The sequence below is a fragment of the Megalobrama amblycephala genome, linkage group LG12, assembly GCF_018812025.1.
Source record: "Megalobrama amblycephala isolate DHTTF-2021 linkage group LG12, ASM1881202v1, whole genome shotgun sequence".
Lineage (NCBI taxonomy): Eukaryota > Metazoa > Chordata > Actinopteri > Cypriniformes > Xenocyprididae > Megalobrama > Megalobrama amblycephala.
Genome location: NC_063055.1, coordinates 20,877,128 through 20,897,244, shown reverse-complemented (window position 1 = coordinate 20,897,244; position 20,117 = coordinate 20,877,128). Strand labels below are relative to the sequence as shown.

At 36.8% G+C, this 20,117-nt stretch overlaps 1 protein-coding gene across 1 annotated transcript; it reads left to right on the top strand.

Moving 5' to 3' along the window:
- Positions 1 to 967: 967 nt before the first annotated feature.
- plcxd3 (phosphatidylinositol-specific phospholipase C, X domain containing 3) lies at positions 968 to 19,812 on the top strand. Its single transcript, XM_048211074.1, has 3 exons — positions 968 to 1,284; positions 13,876 to 14,584; positions 17,953 to 19,812. Exons 1-3 carry the CDS (start codon positions 1,182 to 1,184, stop codon positions 18,107 to 18,109), a joined length of 969 nt encoding a protein of 322 aa, XP_048067031.1. The 5' UTR covers positions 968 to 1,181; the 3' UTR covers positions 18,110 to 19,812.
- Positions 19,813 to 20,117: the final 305 nt, after the last annotated feature.

Here is a 20,117-nt window from a genome sequence, read left to right as displayed (position 1 = left end):
CGATAAAGAAGCAAAACTTATGGACTGCAGCTTTAATATACATGTATGCCCTCTTCTTTATTTGTGAATTATTATTGATTATTTCATGACTGATCATATTTTATGTTCGTTATGTGGTATGGTTTCTTTAAACAAAAAAGGACCGTGAAAAAAAGACCGCAATGGCGTGCGTTTTATTTATTCGCACCTTATTCAGTTCCACTGTCATGACAAATCGGGTCCTCCCTGGAATTCTTTATCAACTATCAGATAGGCTAATGATTATACTAAGTACAAATGAACGATATCGGTAAGTTCGTTTAAGATCTGCCATATGCCTTGCCTTGAATGTAGACGAAAGTATGGCTACAGTCATCGTCTAACCGAATTTGTGGCATATATAAATATTGGGTGTAATCCATTTGAGTGGCGCTAGTATTCCACTAACTATGCTGACGGAAGTAAGAATACATCACTGATCTGTGGAATACAATCAAAACGGATTCGGAAGTTGCGTGACGTCATGTGAAAAGGGGGGCTTGTGGTGGTTATGGTCCTGCTTTCATTGAGTCTTTTCTAAATGTAATGAAACTGAGTGGTGACCGAGATTCTAACATCTCCCTTTAATTGGATATTTGAATAGTTTTATCATCTACTTTGAGAATATGTATTGAAGCTATGTAATTTAAGCATGCTGTTTTATTATTTGTATGATTCTTCTGTTACACTTGTTGCACAAGCGTTTGTTTCCAACGCGAATTGAACTGCTTCATAATAATTCAGACTTGCACAGCCACTGTGTTAATATTCAACGTGAAAGAGTAAATGTGTGTGATGCACGGATTGAGGATTCGTCCACCCTGTTCCTCGGCACAGTGGGCTAATTGTTCAACAACATCAAATTAATTAATTAAATCCGCACGAGCCTTGTGCGCGCCAAAGGCTATAGGCTATCTAATTGCGCCCACACCCAGCAGACACATGGGAGGGAATAATTTAGACCTGTTACATGCAACGAGCTTATATATGTTTGTCAAGATGCTCTTTAAATTCAGAAGGCTGGGGAAATTGTGATGTATGTGCGGCGCGCGCCGTCTCGGGGGTGTGGTGATGCTCGTGCTGTGAACTCACGCGAGCGCGGGCGCTGAATACTAGAGCACTCAGAGCGACGCACGGACACTGCGCACCGGAGAACCGACGGCATGGCTTCGTCTCAGGGGAAGAGCGAACTCCGTTATGCGGACTGGATGTCAAGTTTACCTGAAACCTTGCACAGTATTCCTCTTACCAACCTCGCCATACCGGGTAAGTCTTGTTATGCCTTTTAATGCGCGCATAGGAGGAATAGTAGCCTATGAACAGTGAGAAATTGCTGCGGAATATATATATATATATATATATATATATATATATATATATATATATATGAAAAATTATGCTTGGGTACAGCTTCTAGAATGACTTAACTGACCCTTTCAAAAAAGTTTTTAGTAGCCTATTATTTTAGTCAACTCTTGCTCAAAACGTACATCGCAGTGAGAGGTCACATAAACGTAGATAAAATGGGTTCTGCTTATGACATATGCTATTGTGTGACTAATAGGTTGTCGGCATTAATATTGCTCCAACCCAGCGAGTTTATAATAATGTTAAGACGTGTGGCATAAATTAAATAGGACACTTGTTGCTTGGGGCTCGAAATCCGTCTCTGCGATGGATTAAGAGACACATATTAGGCTACACATGTGCCACAGCTTTCTTTGACCTATACAATATTACGAAACGGCACAGAGATTATGTATAGACCAATACTGTAGTTAGATGATCAGAAAAATAAATAAATAAATACAAAATAAAAACGACGAAGTAAAGAATTGCTTCGTCACTGTTTTTTTTTTCTGTTTTTTTTTTTTATTAGGTTACTCATCATCTTAATGACAGCCAATAGCCTACTCTAAAAAACCTAAACCTTATTTATAGGCGTTAATTTCCATACACTCTTCAAAAAATAGCTGCTTTATTGCCATTTGTGGTTCCATGAAGGACCTTGGAACCTTTCCATTGGAAAATATTCCTCACACTATAAAATAATGATATTTTTTTTAAGAACTGTTCACTGAAAGGTTCTTTGGGAAACTAAAATGGTTCTTCGAAGGCTTCGCTGCGAAAAACCCCCACTTTTATTTTTAAGGATAAAACCACTTGTTCATTGCCAGCATACTCTCCATCATACCCCATGATGCCTTTCTCACAAGGTGCACTCTCCGTAACGCACTCCAATGTGCGTAACTTGCAGTTGTGAGTAACTTGCCTAGATAGCATGTACGTAATCACTATAGGAACTGTGATTGTTGACACTGTCCTGAAGCAATAAAAACATGTTGGAAGGCATGTTGGAATCAGAGGATGCAAGATGTGTTTGCATACAGGCGTTGCCCTGCATGTTCATGGTGTACAACCAATAATGAATCATCACTTGTTGAGTGTATGTCAATATTTTCTGTTGAGACAAATGTAATCATGATTAAACTCTCAATACTTGCAGTTTTCATCTTTTGCTGTTGTAAGGGACTGGTGTTACGGCCAATATAGTGGTATATGTGTTGTTGAACAGCACCAAAGGCTGGAGCAATCAGCCCGGACATCACTGATTAAAACCCTGATTAACACCTATTTCAACCATGTGCCACAGGGATCATACTGCTTTCTTGATCATACTGTACAGTAAGTGCTCTGACTTCATCGTACTGGATGCATCATTTGTACTGGATGCATCATTCAAGCAGTAGCACTGAAGCAACATTTCCTACTTGAGGACAACTTGACCCAGTGCCATCATCAATCTTTTGTAAAACTTTTGTAAAACTGTGTTGTCGGCAAGGCTGTGGGTGGATGATGGAAAGTTAGTGTAGCAGCTGTTTATCAAAAGGCTCTAAATGAATTATGTCTTGAGTAAGAATTCTGGACACGTACCACTCCCACACAGATATCTTGCAAATCTGTGAGCTTTTGAGTTGGTCTCACAATGCACAGTTAAGACTTACTCTTGAAGACATGAAAAAGAGATTTATTAGAATGTAAGCTTGTATAAAATCTATCTATCTATCTATCTATCTATCTATCTATCTATCTATCTATCTATCTATCTATCTATCTATCTATCTATCTATCTATCTATCTATCTATCTATCTACCTACCTACCTACCTACCTACCTACCTACCTACCTACCTACCTATCTATCTCAATAAAAGTTTTTGTCCGTCCATTCATCTATTGTGCTCTGATCCAATCTTAGTCAAACTTGATTTTGCTTAACCTTTTAAATGCATGAATGTTTCACCAATCATTATTACATATTCGGGTCTTTAGCGACCCAGATCTATATATAGCATAGATGGATCTCTACCTGTTTTGATCATATAAAACTCTCCTGATATTACAGTAACAATTAGAAAAGAATATAAAATAAAGCATGTTTTGTTACCTTTTTTTTGGAGCTTGGACGGGTTCATTTTGAGCAGATGTTTTATACCATAATCACTGTCCTCATTAGAGCTCATTTCCCAGTATATTCAGCATCTGGCTGACTGGCTCATATTTGCGATCTCAAACATATTCTCAAAACTATCATTTTCAATATCTAATCAATATTTTGACTGCTGACAGCTTCTTCACCAGATCCAACATCATTTGACAGTGACACTGCATTCAGTACTTGCTCTGCAGTAAATCGCTGAGCCATTTCAAGTTTTGCTGATGATATTTCCTATTCTTTTGTTTTCTGCCTGCGGTAACTATGAGTGAAACGTCACTTCATCATTGTGTATCAGACATTGCCACCTTGTGGAATAAAGGTGATTGCACTTATTCAGTCATCAAAGATTCAAATTATTGTTGCGCAGATAATATACACTTACACTGTTACACACCTTGGGTCGTTAGTGACCCTATAAAATTTTTACAAAAATGAATGGACAGGCATTCTTTTATAATTTTAATTTATAATTTTTTTTCCTTGTTATATTGTTTATAATGAATTGATTAAGGAATACTAAGAAGGTTGATGTCTAACTTTTAAAAAAATGAAAGAGGAGGAGGGTAGTGAATGAGTCACTAAAGACCCGAGGTGTGCATTTAAGGGTTAACCCTCTGGCAATAGAGTATTTTTCTCAGTTTAGCTGTGCACAAATATAATTAGAGGAAGCAATGGTCATTTTAGCTCCGCAGAATCAATTCCTAAAACATAACCATTGATCCTTCGCCTTTGTCTCATGCATATTTCAGTAGTGTTTTATTTCAGCCTGAGGCACATTTGCTTTCATGCTGTCATATTTTCAGGCTGCTGGAGGTTTGCATGAAAAAAAAGCAAGTATTTTTTGTTTTGTATTTTTATTTTTAAACTTGTATAATGCCTGTATATTAAAGGCAACATGAAACTAAAATCAACCATTTACTTTCTTAATGCATGTTTTTAACAGTTGTAAGTTATCATTAAAATCAGTTTCCCTATCAGGGGCATTGTAAGTGAGGGGGAAAGGGTGACAGAATGCATAGGGCCCTGGCTTGTGAGGGGCCCTCGAAGATCCTGAAATTATTATTATTGTTTTACAATTGTGCGCGTACACTGCGTCTGCGCTACTTCTCTGTTTGCACGTTTTGACAACCTTTGCACACGTTCGTGTAGGCACCTCCCACAAGCACAGCATGCACGCAATTTGCATGATTTGATTGGTTGTCTAGGAACGTTGCAAAGCACCAGTTGGCTGTGAGGGAGAGCAGACTCGCCGGACTTCTAGTTATCTTCGAGTCGTGACGCCGCCGCGTACAATGTTCAAACGAAGGTCAATCAAAAATAGGAGGGGAGATGAGTAAACATATTAAGGGAAAACAATTCCTCACAAATTTCTTTCCAAAGAGACCAAGTGAGAACCTATATTGTTTGAGCAAGGCTTATGTTATGTAAGCTTGCTGCACATGAGTCTGCATTTTCCTACATAATGAGAAACAACTTGTTTCTAAGCCAGTGATAAGCGCTCTTATTGTAATGTTACTCTAAACACGAAAAAAGTGTCAAATTTTTAGAGATAAACTGTAAATATGGAAAACAAAATGTAAGCAATGTTTGTGTGGATCTTGCATTAAAATATATATATATATATATATATATATATATATATATATATATATTTTTTTTTTTTTTTTTTTTTTTTTTTACATTTTTAACAGAAATGACAAAAATTATTTAAAGTATACATAAAAATACCATGTATACTATTCAGCAGCTATTATTCTTAAACTATACACATGTATCTGATGGTAGCACAAATATCAGTGAGAGCTATCGTTTTTCTATCAGTGAGAGCTATGTGTATACTTGTACACTATTATTTAAAAAAAAGTGTGATAAATAGCATGGATCATGGGATGCAAAAGGGGCCCCAACACACTGTCTTTGCATAGGGCCCAACATTTGGTGCTGCGCCTGTGTTCCCTAGAGAAAATGAATGGGATTTTTACTTCCAGAACCCGACTGTTGCACTCTATAGAGTTCCGTCTACCAAACTAGTGTTTGGTCTGGCTCCATTCTGGTAACTACCACTTTTCACAATCCAGTCAGATCTTGCTCTACATTTCTTCGGAAATGCATCACATTAATTTAACGAAGTGGATGATTGTTTTGATGGATTACAAATAGCCATTCACGGTGACTTTTATGTTGAATCTTAATGAGTAAATCTTGAACTGTCAGCCAAAATGTATTTCTAATAACAATTCCTTCCCATGCAATCGTTTTTTGAAAGATTCTGCTTCAAACGTCATCAAAGTCAGCCTGTGGACATATTATAGGGACATCCATGAGCCTGATATTTTTAAGCACTGCCACTCAAAAACTGCCACCTCCTGCGCTGTGAAGGTCAGTGCTTGTGCTATAAGAGAATCTAGTGTGTCTTTTATTTCCTCTATCGGAACTCTTTTTATAGTCATTCCAAATTAAGAGGCTCAAGAAATCATTGTAGTCTCTCAAACCTCTCCTCAGATTAAAGATTTGACTGATCCTCCTGTTGCAACTCAACATTGTTTACTTGTAGCATCAGTTTTGGCAGTATTTTGGAGGTCAGATCGTCATCCTCCACATACACACTTGCAAAAACATGAATCATTCTCCTATTGGCAACCACATATCATTGGCGTACCATTCCTAAACGGAATAGATATTCTACGTTCTCCCCACACATTGTACATGCCAGTGGGGATATTTGTCACCAAGGGAGGCATTTATCCCTTTGTTGTGGACATTGAACAGCATTTATGTACAAAATGAACCTGCGTACCTGTTAGAAAAATGTTTTTTTTGCAGAAGTAGGCTTTTGTGTGGCTCTTACACTACTGTGCTCTGCTGGATGGCTGGCTTGATGAGGTCATCACCCTGTTACAGTTGCCATTGTCACCTGCACTGGCGGCAGGACCGGGGCAGAGGAATTGTGTCAGTGCTGAGAGTGGCTGTGCTAAAGTGACAAGCCCACAGAATAAGCAGGACACGGCTGCTTTATCGGCCACCTGTACGCTTGAAAAGTACACAGGGTGTTGCAATTCAGAGAAAGGCATGGCACCTAGTCTTATTAGGTGTTATGGAGAGCCATAATTGATATTCATGCTATGGTTCTCATATTTTCATAAGGGAATGTGTCTCCACCCCTTAATCATAGTTAGCATTGTAATCAGCTTTTGGGCAGCCAATGGCAGACAATGTAGAAACAGAACAATCTGTGTTGTGAGAAAAATCTGCATTTGCGTTTGTTGATTCTCAAGTTCAACATTTGGTTTTCTGCGACGTATTAAACATTGTCAACAAGGTAACATTACACTACTGTTCAAAATTTGTAAGATTTTTTAATGAACTTTAACTGTTTGAAATACAGTACAAACAGTAATATTGTGAAATATTATTAGGCTACAATTTAAAATAACTGTTTTCTATTTTCATATATTTTATAATGCAGTTCATTCCTTTGTTGGCAAAGCTGAATTTTTTAGCAATAATTACTCCAGTCTTCAGTGTCGCATGATCCTTCATAAATTATTCTAATATGCTGATTTGGTGCTCGAGAAACATTTCTTCTTATCAATGTTCAAAACAGTTGAGCTGCTTAGTATTTTTGTAGAAACCTTTTTCAGGATTCTTTCATGAATTCTATCTGATATATATATACACACACATACACATACTTAATGTTGTATGAGAGTCATTGACAAATAAAGCTTAAAAACGTTTTTTTTTTTTTTTTTTTTTTTTTAAATCTTTTCAAAACTGGCATATTTTTGAGTCATGAACAATTTTTTTAAACAAGTTTCAATTGTTAGATAACATTTCAAAGTATTTAAATAATTATTTTATTTTTTTTTGACTGTTTTTATGTCAGGCGGTACAACCAAATAGTTGTATATACTATAACTGTACCACCTGACATGTAAACTGTACCAACCTACCCATACAGGAAATTAGCAGTTTTTACCAGTATTTGAGAGAGATCTACAAACCTTTCCACTCTGCTACAAGGATCAGTTGGGGTCATCTGGATGATGCATTATCACGTTTACTGTTATTACTGTGTCAATTCATAATAAAAGAGCCATATTTTGAGAAAATTAAAATTTCAGTTATCTCAACAGCTTTAAAACTACTGATATTTATAAAATTTGTTTACATTGAGAGGTTTCAAACCTAAAATGATGTCGTAATATTTAGTTACATAGTAATTTTTTATTATTAAAGGGGACCTATTATGCCCTATTTAACAAGATGTAAAATTAGTCTCTGATGTTCTCAGAGTGTGTATGTGACGTTTTAGCTCAAAATACCCCACAGATAATTTTTTGTAGAATGTTAAAATTGCTACTTTTAGTGGTTAAGCAAAAACGTGCCATTTCAGTGTGTGCCCTTTAAATGCAAATGAGCTGCTGTGCTCGGCCTGAGAGGGCGGAGCTTCAAGATCTGATTCTCCGGTGACAGGATTCAGTCAGGACGCACTATAATGTCAGAAACTGCAAATATATGCTGCATGGAGATAGAACAGGTATAGTTTGGTTCAATTACGGTTATAACTTATATTGCCTTCTTGTTTTTAAATCCACTATATTAGTACAAGCCTGTTGTACCGTCCGAATGATGGTTGTACTTCACACAAAAGATGAAGCGTCTGTTTTCACTCAAGAAAATCACTGTAAGAGCTTAATAAAACAGTGCAAGTCGTGTGCATTAAAATATTATCCATAAACTCTCTCTCTTATCCTTGTATTATCACCAACAAACATAGTGAAGAACACAGAAACACTCGTTACAACTAACAGTAAACAAATATATAAAGACCTTATGCCTTTCGTGTGGTGCTTAATAAACTTTATACCGTAAATAAACTCCGATGAACTGTAATAAAGTGCCCTCACCTTCATTGCTGCCATATAGTATCATTCTGGAGTCTTTAAGCTGGATCACGAACAGTTTTTACTTGTATATCCTTGAGTAGCACATTTTTAGCACAGTCTCTGTTTTATATTGTCCCTTTGTATTGATATTAGTTCACAAAGCAGTCCAGTGTGAAATGATTCACGCAGACATACACGAATTTCGGCAGAACTGTGGGAGCATTTTCCTGGAAAACCAAATTAATCCACCTCGTCTTCAGCAGCTCAGATTTAGGTTGTACATGAAGAGAGTTATGTGGATTAATCCATCCAGCTACAGAACACCTAAAACACTTGGGAGACGTTCTCGTCAGTGCAGCAATGGCGGAATCGCTGTAAACAACGCGCTCAGGGCGGTTCTATGTTCAAACTTCAGTGTCAGTCAACTCTGTGGGCGGGGCCTGTTGCTTTTGTGACGTCACACTGCCAAGGATCTGGAAACGGCTTGTTCTGAGACACTGCTTATGATTTATGGGGATTAAAAAAAAGGAGTGGGTGGATTTTTATCACTATAGGGTGGTTGTGTACACACACCGCCAACACACATTTATGTCCAAACACCAGGCAAAAGTGAATTTTGCATAATAGGTCCCCTTTAAGACAGCATTTTAAATAGTCTGTTTATTTGTTCGGACAGTTGCACCACCTGCATTTGGGGGTTCAAGATAACAAAAAATATCATTGACCCATAAACAGTAAATATGTTTGAGGGGCACTGGAGACCTGTTAGTTATCTTGCCCTATATTTCATACATGGTAGCATGTGTAATCCCACCTATTCACTAATGAAGAATGGAAGAAGGGATTACATCACTAACCACAGCTTTTTGTTGATGAGCTTCACAGAGGCTTCGTAATCTAACTGCAGTCGTATGTTAGAAGTGCTCTTGACAGGTCTAGACATTTGACCTTGAGGCAGCCGGAGTGTGTGATTAGGAACTCATCTGCTATGCCAAGTTATTTTCCTGTCCATGAACAGCATCCATAGGCAGTTATTGGGTAAACACTTTAAGTATATTCACTTTGACTACATGCTCAGTTGGAGACCAAAAAAAATCATCAAACTCAAGGCACATCTTTGTTGCAAATAATTGTTCTCTGAAAATTACTCTAATTACCCGTTTTTCTTTTGTCCTATCGCTCATTTTTCTTCATAGTAGAGCATTGCATCGCTTGCCAAATGTCAAAATGCCTACCCAAAATGTTTCCTGTGATGAGGTGTAAGGAATATTTATTTATTTTCTGACAGATCACACGTACATACAAAATGATTTCAATTACTTAAAGTTGCACTAGTGGCATGAAAAATTGCAATGGCTTTAAACCTCGAAGGCTCCGTTTGCTTGTGTCTGATTCATCTTTAAAACTGTCTATCCATCCAATTGTTCATCCATTAATCCTGCACTTTAGACCCAAAAGAGAGCCTGTCATGTCTCAAACAAGATAAATGGAAAAGATTAAGTGACCAGACATGAAAGCACAGTCACCATGGGGAAAAAAAAGAGTCACTTTTTCCTGTAATGATGACTTTTCCTGCTGAACTCTGAGGCGGTCCCCTGTGGTTGACAATGACATGTCAATCTTTTGAGATAAGTAGTTACATCAGCCTAAGGGTTCACAGTAAACCCTTGAATAGAATCTGCCGTAAGTGTTGCTGCTGCTGGTTTGGTTTTAGAATGATAGCATTTCACTGCGCTGCAGTATGTGATGTTGGACAGTCAACCCAGGGAGGTTTTTAAAGATCATATTGAAAAATAATGTCTTCATTCACCATATCCACATGAATAAAAACATATTAAATCAAAATATAATGAGGCGAATACATCTGGGTGCCGTTCAGTGATATTATGAACAGGTGTCGTATTGTGTATTTTATTGAGCAATCATTATCCAGGAATGAAATTATTAGGGCCCGAGCACCAATGGTGCAAGGACCCTAATCTAATTGCTCAGTCAATTATTCTTCTCCGAAATGAATTGCATTTTTGAGGGCCTAAACATGCTTGAAAACTCATGAAACTTTGCACGTGCGTGGTGAACATTTACATGTGATATGGGTTTTAGAATTAGGTGTGGCAAAATGGCTTGATAGCGCCACCTACAAAATTTAAATTAAGTGCCCTTTGTGCTACATTTCACGTACAAGTATGAAATTCGGTAGACACATGAAACAGCCCAATACCAACAAAAAAGTCCCTTGGAGTAAAATCTGAAAACCCAACAGGAAGTCAGATATTTTGAATTTTCTCTGCGAAATTTGTGCAGTTTTTGCTATTTCCAGATGTTGTACTTTAACAAACTCCTCCCAGAGATTTTATCAGATAAACATCATATTTGGTCAGCCTAATCTAAAGGACTTTGCGACGTTACAATGCGAAAATCTTGAGTTTTCATTGAACGGCGTGTCCGTGGCGGACTTTCGCCATGAAAGAGCAAGCTGTTGTAACTCAATGTCCAACCTGCCCCAAACTTCACATGTTTGATGACATCAACATGCAAATATTCAGTTAGTCATGGTGCCACCTCCTGGCAACAGGAAATGGCATGCTTTACACTGTAATTCACTCCCAGGAACACATTTATATATGCCATGAAGTACCAAACATGCTAGAAACATGTTAAATCATGCAATACTTGGCTAAGTGCTAAAATATGCAAGTAATGCACAAAACAGGAAGTTGTTGTAATTCAGGCATACAATGTCCGATCTGCCCCAAAATTCATGTTTGATAGACATGTAGTCATCTACATGGCAATATAGATTTTTTATAGTAAAAGCGCCACCTGCTAACAGCAGGAAGTGTGGTACGTCAAAAGCCTCTGGGTGGTGGTGGCCCTGGGTATGAGGGCCCTTTCATTGCTGCTTGCAGGTTTAATTTGTTTTTTATATTAATTTTGTATTTATTTTTATATTATTTTTATATAATATAATTTTATATTATACATATTTTTTGCTTTTTATTATTTAAAATGTATTATATTCAAACAATAACAACTATAGACAGGTTTGTGTCCTCTCTACACAACAAAATTTATTGTTTCAATAATCATCTCTGGATTGCATGAAATGAGTCTTTAATCTGCTCTAATGTGCCTCCTCTCTGAGGTTCAGAGGTGAAACATGAGACCAATCAGCCACTTTCATTTTGTTAAATGGTCCATTTTCCCAGAAATAATTTTCCTCAAACCTTCCTAATATCAGCTCAGTGTATCTCAAAGCAGGGATCTCATAACAAGGAGATGCTCCTTTGCATTTAGCTGAAGAGAAAGCTAACTAAAAGCACTGGGTCCTTATGGAGCTGAATTTGTTCAGGCCTGATGAAATTCACCTTGTTTTCTTCTGTTCAACAACCACACAGTGTTTTAAATGTGGTTTTCTTGGGATGTAAGTCATAATACAGCTTCAGTGCAGCTTTAATAATCTCATTTCCTTTGTTTTTAAGGTTTGCACAAGTTATATAGCTCAAGGAGAAAAGACAAGTTGCTATTAATTTATTTTTAAAATGATCTTTCTGTTTCAAAAATGTAATAAAAGAGGATGTTTTATAGCATACATTATAGGTGTTGTGTTTGGAGAGAATGAATGAAAACTATGTTAAAATAGTAATGTGTTGTGTTTCATTCACAGTCTCTGATCCAATGAGACATACTTGGAAATTGTGTTAGTGGAGACTTCCCTCCGTTTCCACGAACCAGAAGGCATTACCTGTGTCAAGGAGGGAAATGAGACATACACTGTTGCTCATTAATCTGAATTTGACACAGAAACAAAGTCTGTATATTTCAGGCCGATCTTTTTAATGAACATTCATTAGATAAATGACACACTTTATTGTCATAATAGAGACAGATTGTCATTGAACTGAAATGTTAGCAAATCTGAGGGTTGTGATTCTTTCTTTCTTTCTTTCTTTCTTTCTTTCTTTCTTTCTTTCTTTCTTTCTTTCTTTCTTTCTTTCTTTCTTTCTTTCTTTCTTTCTTTCTCCTTTGCTAGTTAAAGCAGCATCTAATGCCTCCATCATTTCCACTGGTTTTGTTGTAGTGATTGCTGAGATGTCTTTGCCGAGCAGACAGCTGTTTGCCTAATGGTCCTTTTCCATGGTGAATGTTGATGGCTGCTACAGTGCTGCCTTCAGATGCAGAGACGCATTGTTTATTCATCAAAAATAATATTCGGAGAGTCTCTCTCACATGCACCGGTTATAGACTGCTAAATGCTTTCATTTAATTACATTAGCAATGCATCTATTTTAATAGTTGTTTTGATTTTTGAGATCAAACATAGCACCTGGCTTTGCTCTGTTTTTACATTGAAAGCGTGCTTGTGAACTCCATGTTATTATCCTGTAGGCCCTGGCAACGCTTTTCCTCCTGCTGCAGTCAGGATGCAAGTGTTGGCTATTGCATTATTCCATTATTTCATTTAACCATTACAGCAGCCATTATATGTATTCTTAGGTTCCTGCTGTACAAAAAGTACCACAGATTGTCAGGCAGTATTAGATTTGAGTCTTTTTCACAGCAAGTCACCTTAAAATCATTGTTCTGATTATTTTTAGAGCAGATGGCCCTGTCCCAAATGGCACACTTCGTGTATGTTCGTAGGCTTGTGCATGTCTGTGAAGTCCACCAGACCATAGAAGAGGGCTATTCTATATGAACATTTTTTGGTGGTGGTGGTGGGGGGTTTGTTTTATGCTACTGTATATGATTTTTTTTTTTTAACTAAATAAATTATGCACCAGTGTTTATAGTGTTAATTATTAATCTCAGGATATTCAATAAATGGTTAAACTTGAACTTAAACTAATTAACCTAATTAACAGAATATCAAAACATCAAAAGTTTTGGGTCAACAATATTTTTTTAATGTTTTTGTCTTTTTTAATGTCTTTGCCTCATTGATCAAAAATACAGCACAAACAGTGATATTATGAAATATTTTAAAAATGTAAAATAACAGTTTTCTATTTTAAAATATTTAAAAACCTAATTTATTTCAGTGATGGCAAAGCTGAATTTTCCGCAGTCATTACTCCAGTCTTCAGTGTCACATGATTCTTCAGAAATCATTTGAATATGCTTATTTATCTACTTTTGAAACATTAAACAGTCACTTTTGATCAATTTAATGCATCCTTGCTGAATAAAAGTATTAATTTTTAATGGTATTATATTATATTATATTATATTATATTATATTATATTATATTATATTATATTATATTATATTATGTGGCCTTTCCTGTATTGCAAAGTGAATGTTGTCTTTATCATTTCACAGAGACCAGGGACTTTTGCTATTATACATGAGATAATACCCAATCAGTTCCCTATGGAATATTTTATATGAGCCAGAAAATTGTATCACTCAGTTGTCATTATCATATTGATATAATGAATATCACTGACTCAGAAATTTTCTGTTCAGGTTCCCATGACTCTTTTAGTTTCTACATCGACGAAGCCTCACCAGTTGGGCCGGAGCAGCCTGAAACAGTGCAGAACTTTGTCTCTGTGTTTGGCACTGTGGCCAAGAAGCTGATGAGGAAGTGGTTGGCGACACAAACCATGAACTTCACCACCCAGCTGGAGGCAGGCATCCGCTTCTTTGACCTCCGCATATCCACCAAACCCAGAGACCCCGACAACGAGCTCTACTTTGCACACGGCCTGTTCAGCGCCACTGTACGCGAAGGCCTGGAGCAGATCAGCGCCTTCCTGGCTTCCCATGCTCGCGAGGTCGTGTTCCTGGACTTCAACCACTTCTACGGCGTACAGAACCTCCATCACGAGAAACTGGTCCAGATGTTGCGCACCGTCTTTGGAGACCGACTCTGTCCAGTAGTGTTTGCTCAAGAGGTAAGCCTGAAGTACCTCTGGGAGAAAGAGTTTCAGGTGCTGGTCTTCTATCACAATCCCATGGCTCTGGAGGTTCCTTTCCTGTGGCCGGGTCAGATGATGCCCTCTCCTTGGGCCAATACCACAGATCCTGAGAAGCTCATTCAGTTCCTTCAAGCCTCAGTAAAGGATCGGAGACGTAAGGGCACCTTTTTTGTGTCCCAGGTGGTTCTCACTCCCAAAGCAAGCACCGTCATGAAGGGTGTCACCAGCGGTCTGAGGGAGACCATCACAGAGAGGTAGGATACTATATACAATTACAAAATCCTTTCTGTGAAATGTGTGGCATCAAAGATCGTGTTGACTCATTAGATCTCGCTCTCTGTTATCTTCAAATCAGCACCAGGCAGATTTTTTACAGTTCCAATTTAATCTCATTACAGTTATTAGCCGTTGCTCAGAGTCTCTTGGGCTTTGCTGATCAGGATTTGTCAGGCTTGGTTAGAAACATGAAACTCTTGGCAGAAAGCAGATTTCGAAATGGCTCTGGACGACAGAATGACATATTCAGTGCATTAATTCAAGAGTGAACCAATATTCTGCTCATTCAAATGACTGAGAGGGGGCCATTCCGCTTCCCGCATGGAATACATTGGCATCTGTGTCTGTCATCTTCTGTTATTCCTTTTCACCTGTCATGCAGGCATGACATATAGTGTGCCATTGGGCATGCAGCTACTGTAACACAACCATAATATCTAGGTGTTGGAATCATAAAGGAATTCAATAATTGGATTCCTCTCAATGATTCTAGTTTCTTAAAAAAAAAAAGTATAAAAGAAAAGAGTATAAAAAGAAATAATTTAGATAATATGTTTAAAACAATTTTTGAAACATGCTCGAAGCGGTTGACCAATCACAACACAATGGTCCAGCCGACCAATCAGAGCACATTGCACTTTTCAGAAGGAGAGGCAACATAGAAACTAAACAGAGCAATACTTACAGACATAGAAGAGAGGTGCTGCCTGCAAAAATGTAAAATATGTGAAAAATAATGTGCTTTTTAAACATTCTAGCATGAAAACCGACTCTAGTAGACCCCAAAAATAAAATCAAGAGTTTGAAAAAGGGCATAATAGGTCCCGTTTAAATTCAACTTGAAATCTGTATGTGTTTGATTCACTAAAAAGAACTGGCTCATTTGTTTGGGACTCATTTTAACTACACTGGCTATGGTGTATGGTTTTGATTAGGGCTGCATGATTATGGCAAAAATCATAATTGTCGATTATTCCCTTGAAATTGCAATTGCGATCATTAGTTACGATTATCACAGTTTACATTGAATGATGTTTTGAATAGCTTTATGCCATTGTTTGAAGCGAATGCATGCCATATTGTTATATCAAACTAGCTGAAAACACTCTTCCTGAAAAACTTTTATTGCTTTTCTATAGCATTAAACCTCAAATGTCAAAAAGACATTGGTTTGGTTTCTTCTTTAAATAAAAAAAATGTAAAATATGCATGGTATTATAATGTTATACTAAAATTTTTATTAAAATGATGGAAAAAAAACCTTTAAGATAACTTGTAGAAAGTAAAAAACATCTTAAGCACAGAATAATGTGAGTAGACTTTTTTTTGTAATTGCGCCATTGAACGATTACATAATTGTGGCAACAGTAATTGTAATCACGATTATTGAAATTCGATTAATTGTGCAGCCCTAGTTTTGATTCACTAAAAAAACAGCTAAGAGCGTTTGTTCAGGAATTAGACTATACTTATCATGCTACATGTTTCACACTATATTCTCAGTAGAAGAATTCGTGTGATTCCATAAATGGAACCAAGCTTCATTCAGTTATGGAATTTAAAAGCATAGAACGTAATCATACCTGTGATACCACCTTCATGCTCTACATACATAGCAGAACCTCCCTGGGTATTTAGTGAGGAGCTGCACATTATTTCTGCTTAGTGTAACTGGAACATTAGCTAAAGGGCAGAGATGACACCAGCGTTAGTCACCCTGGTTACTGGAAGACTCATTCAGAAGTCTCATCTCAGCATGTAACACGTTAAGCATCAAATCTCTATTCTCTATGGAAAATGTGCACATTGGTCACAAGTTCATTTTATGACCAAAGCCAATGTGATATTTTGGTAGAATGTGTCATTATTTTTGCATCGACTGTGGTGATGGCAAATAAATTATAGATGAGGTGAGAGGTGGGGCACAGAGAGTAAAATGATACGGTCTCTGCAAGCACCCTGCAATCTGACAAGAATGGCGTCTTATTAGCTGATAAAGCCTTCTAGCCCTTGCATCACCTCGGAGTGAGCAGCAGAGCATGAGATATCTTCTGAGTCATAACGCTCGTAGGGATGAGTCTGTGTCTGCTGATGTGACCCACCTTCAGGTGCATCACCATTTATAGACAGACCCAGCTAACAATACATATGAGTTTTGTAACAAAACCTAGTGAGCTGCCCCTCTAGATAGCATCCTAATTACACAATTTAAAGTGAAATCTGTGCTCTGCATTTCACCCATCCGAGTGCGCACACACACACAAAACAGTGAGTATTGAACACACACACATCCGGAGCAGTGGCAGACATTTTTGCTGTGGCACCTGGGGAGTGATTGGGGGTTAGGTGCTTTGCTCAAGGGCAGTTGCAGGTTCATTCACTCCCCCCACCTACATTTCCTGCCGGTACTGAGACTCAAACCCACCTCGGGTTACAAGTCCGACTCTCTAATCATTAGGCCACAACTGCCCCAAAATTAAGATTTAAACATGCTTCCTCCTTATTACTATGGAAGCCCATTTCTGTCACATAAGAAAACAAAAATCTTGCTTTGGTAAATTATAATTATGACATAAAAACATGAAATTATGACAAAAAATACATAATTACGACAAAAAAAAAAAAAGAGTCCTAATTATGAGATAAAAAGTCATAATTATAACAAATTGAAACTTTTTAGGTCATAATTATGACATGATTTATAAAATGTCATAATTTAGACTTAATTTTATAATTTTTTACTTAGTTATGTTAACAAAGCATGATTTTTTTTCCCTTATGTGGTGGAAATGTGCTTTCATATACGATACCTTGTTTTGACCAAATTTTAGGGCAAATTTTATCCTCCAGAGAGAATGCGTTCCCTGAATGCATTGTGAGATGGTGGACAATGCGAGAGAAATGTTGATTATAAATACACTTAAATTCATTTGGTACTGAAAAGTATCAGTGAGAATAGTTTAATAATGGAAAAAAAAATTTAATTAATGTCAAATATGAATTTATTAGTAATGTAATAGTATTACAGTAATTTAACTAATTATAACTAATTATAAACTAGTAATTTAAAACTAATTAAAGACTTTTTATCAAACTGTATATATACTTATTGCATCAAAGATTACGTGTGTACTTTGCATGAGGAGCACTACTTTTATGGCATACAGAGTTGCTGACTACATTCCAAATCAAGTCATTTATGAAGTTACATTTCAGTCAGGATGCTGCCTATATAGACAGCAAGGAAGTTCACTATGTTTTGAAACTGAGCTATTTTTTCCACAATGTTCATTTTGAGAACAAATCCCCTTAGATTGAAACAGGCTGTATATTTGTGTTCTCTCAGGGCTCTTCCTGGCATGATGCAGTGGATCCGCTCTCAGCGACCCGGGGAAAGTGGAATAAACATCATCACGGCCGATTTTGTGGAGCTGGGGGAATTTATCAGCGCTGTTATCACCCTCAACTACTACCTGGATGATGAGGAAGAGAATGCCACCTGAACCTCCAAATTTCCCACATCACTTGTGGTATCAATTACTTACTCCCTCTCTCTTTGCCATATATTTATTTTATTTATTTATTTATTTATCTTAGGGTGGTGGATCATAAAAGCTCTGTTCATGAGAATGAGCATAGAGACCAGACACAGTCTGGTAGAATAAATTCAGGTTTTGTCTGAAGATGAATTGGGTGCAGATGGTGATTTCTTTTCTTTCTGGGTGAAAAAAGGGCCTGACTGGCCTTTTCCCATGTTTCTCTGCTTCCTATCTATTGGACTACTAGTTACTGATTCATACGCTCGAAACCTTGATAAGTTTCCCAAATTCTGCTTCTGATGAAAGTAACAGTAACGTTAACTCATTTCATGAGAATAAATATTGTTTGTACAGTGAATGTGATGCTGAATCTATAGTAGGTTTAATTTCTAGTGGTCATAGTAACTTGTACAATTGTCGAGTTGTAAATACTTGTAAACCTGTTGAATTGTAACTTTGCTCACTATTTGTCATGCTCGAACATACATCAAGAGTAGAGGCTCCCTTCTGGGCCTCGGTCTGGTGTTACAATGTTGAAGAAGTGAACTATTAGATGTTTGTACTCAACCAAAAATTGCAAATGTATGTAACAGCATTTCTGCCTTTCTGCCATTATCAACACTAATAAGTGAGGCTTTGTATCTACATTTTTGTAGTTGTCCTTTACGTTATTATTTGGAAGTTTCCGCCACAGAATAAAAATTTTAAAAAGTAAGTGCGAATTTTTTTTTTTTTTTTCTCGCAAATTGTGATTTTACATCTTACAATTCTAACTTATTTTCTTAAAATTGTGTTATATAAAGTCAGAATTGCAAGTTTAAAAAAGTCAGTCTTTTTTCCTCAGAATTGTACTTTATAACTTGTAATTGTGAGTTTATATCCTACAAGAAGTCCAAATTGCGAGATATAAACATAACTTGCAAATGTGAGTTTAAATCTTGCAATTCTGAGAAAAAAAGTTGTGAGATAAAATGTCGCAATTATTTTTAAAATTGTTTTTATTCTGTGATGAAAGCAAGCTTCTATACTAACAGATTATTTTATATATCCGTGAACAATGTAAACATTCATTGCATTTGCACTGCTCTGACTGTGGACTGTTAAAGAGTGGCCAATGAAATTTGCTGGTGCAGGACAAAAATCCCCAATCCAATGACTTAATAATGCACAATTTGCATTCAATTGTAAACATGCATACATAAACAAACAAACACACAAGGGACTCACTTAATGGGTGTGAACAGATTTATTATAACGCCATTTTCTAATTATCCAGACTAATTGGATAAATAGCCATGCTAATGTTTTAATCACACAGATGCCAAGTAATTGAATTTGTTCAATATATGACATAATGGAACAACGTCCCTTTGTCTTTCCTGTTTAGATTAGTCCTAATAGGCTTGTGGCACTGAAAAACCAGCTCAGAAAGTTTGCAGCATTATTTGTTCTTTGAAGTGTTTAAATCATGTTCATTAATATGACAATCCCATGGCTAACCTGGAACATGGACTTGTGTAAATGCATTACTCATGCCTTTGTACAGTATGGAATCGCATGTAGTCGTCAAGGTCGATAAATTGTACGTAAAATTTCTATGGGTATGTGTCCTAATCTAACATTTCTGACAAATCTGGTGTACAATAAATGTAAATACTCCATATAAACCACATGGTGTGTTTCTTTGACATAATACTCATTTTTGTCTCGATATACTATGTTAATTTATTTAAATAAAAATACATTAAAAATGCAATTCATACATACAATGACTATTCCATACAGAAAAAAAAGCATAAAACAGGAAATTATATCATAGAGAGGCGTCCTGCTGACCATCATGACTGTGTGTCAAGGACAATAAGTCTTAAATTCAGATAAACTGACTTTTTTTATGACAAGACAAGATTAGTTCAGGGGCCTGTAGCATAAACACAGCCGCTAAGTGAAGTACTAGCAGTTAATTAGGGCT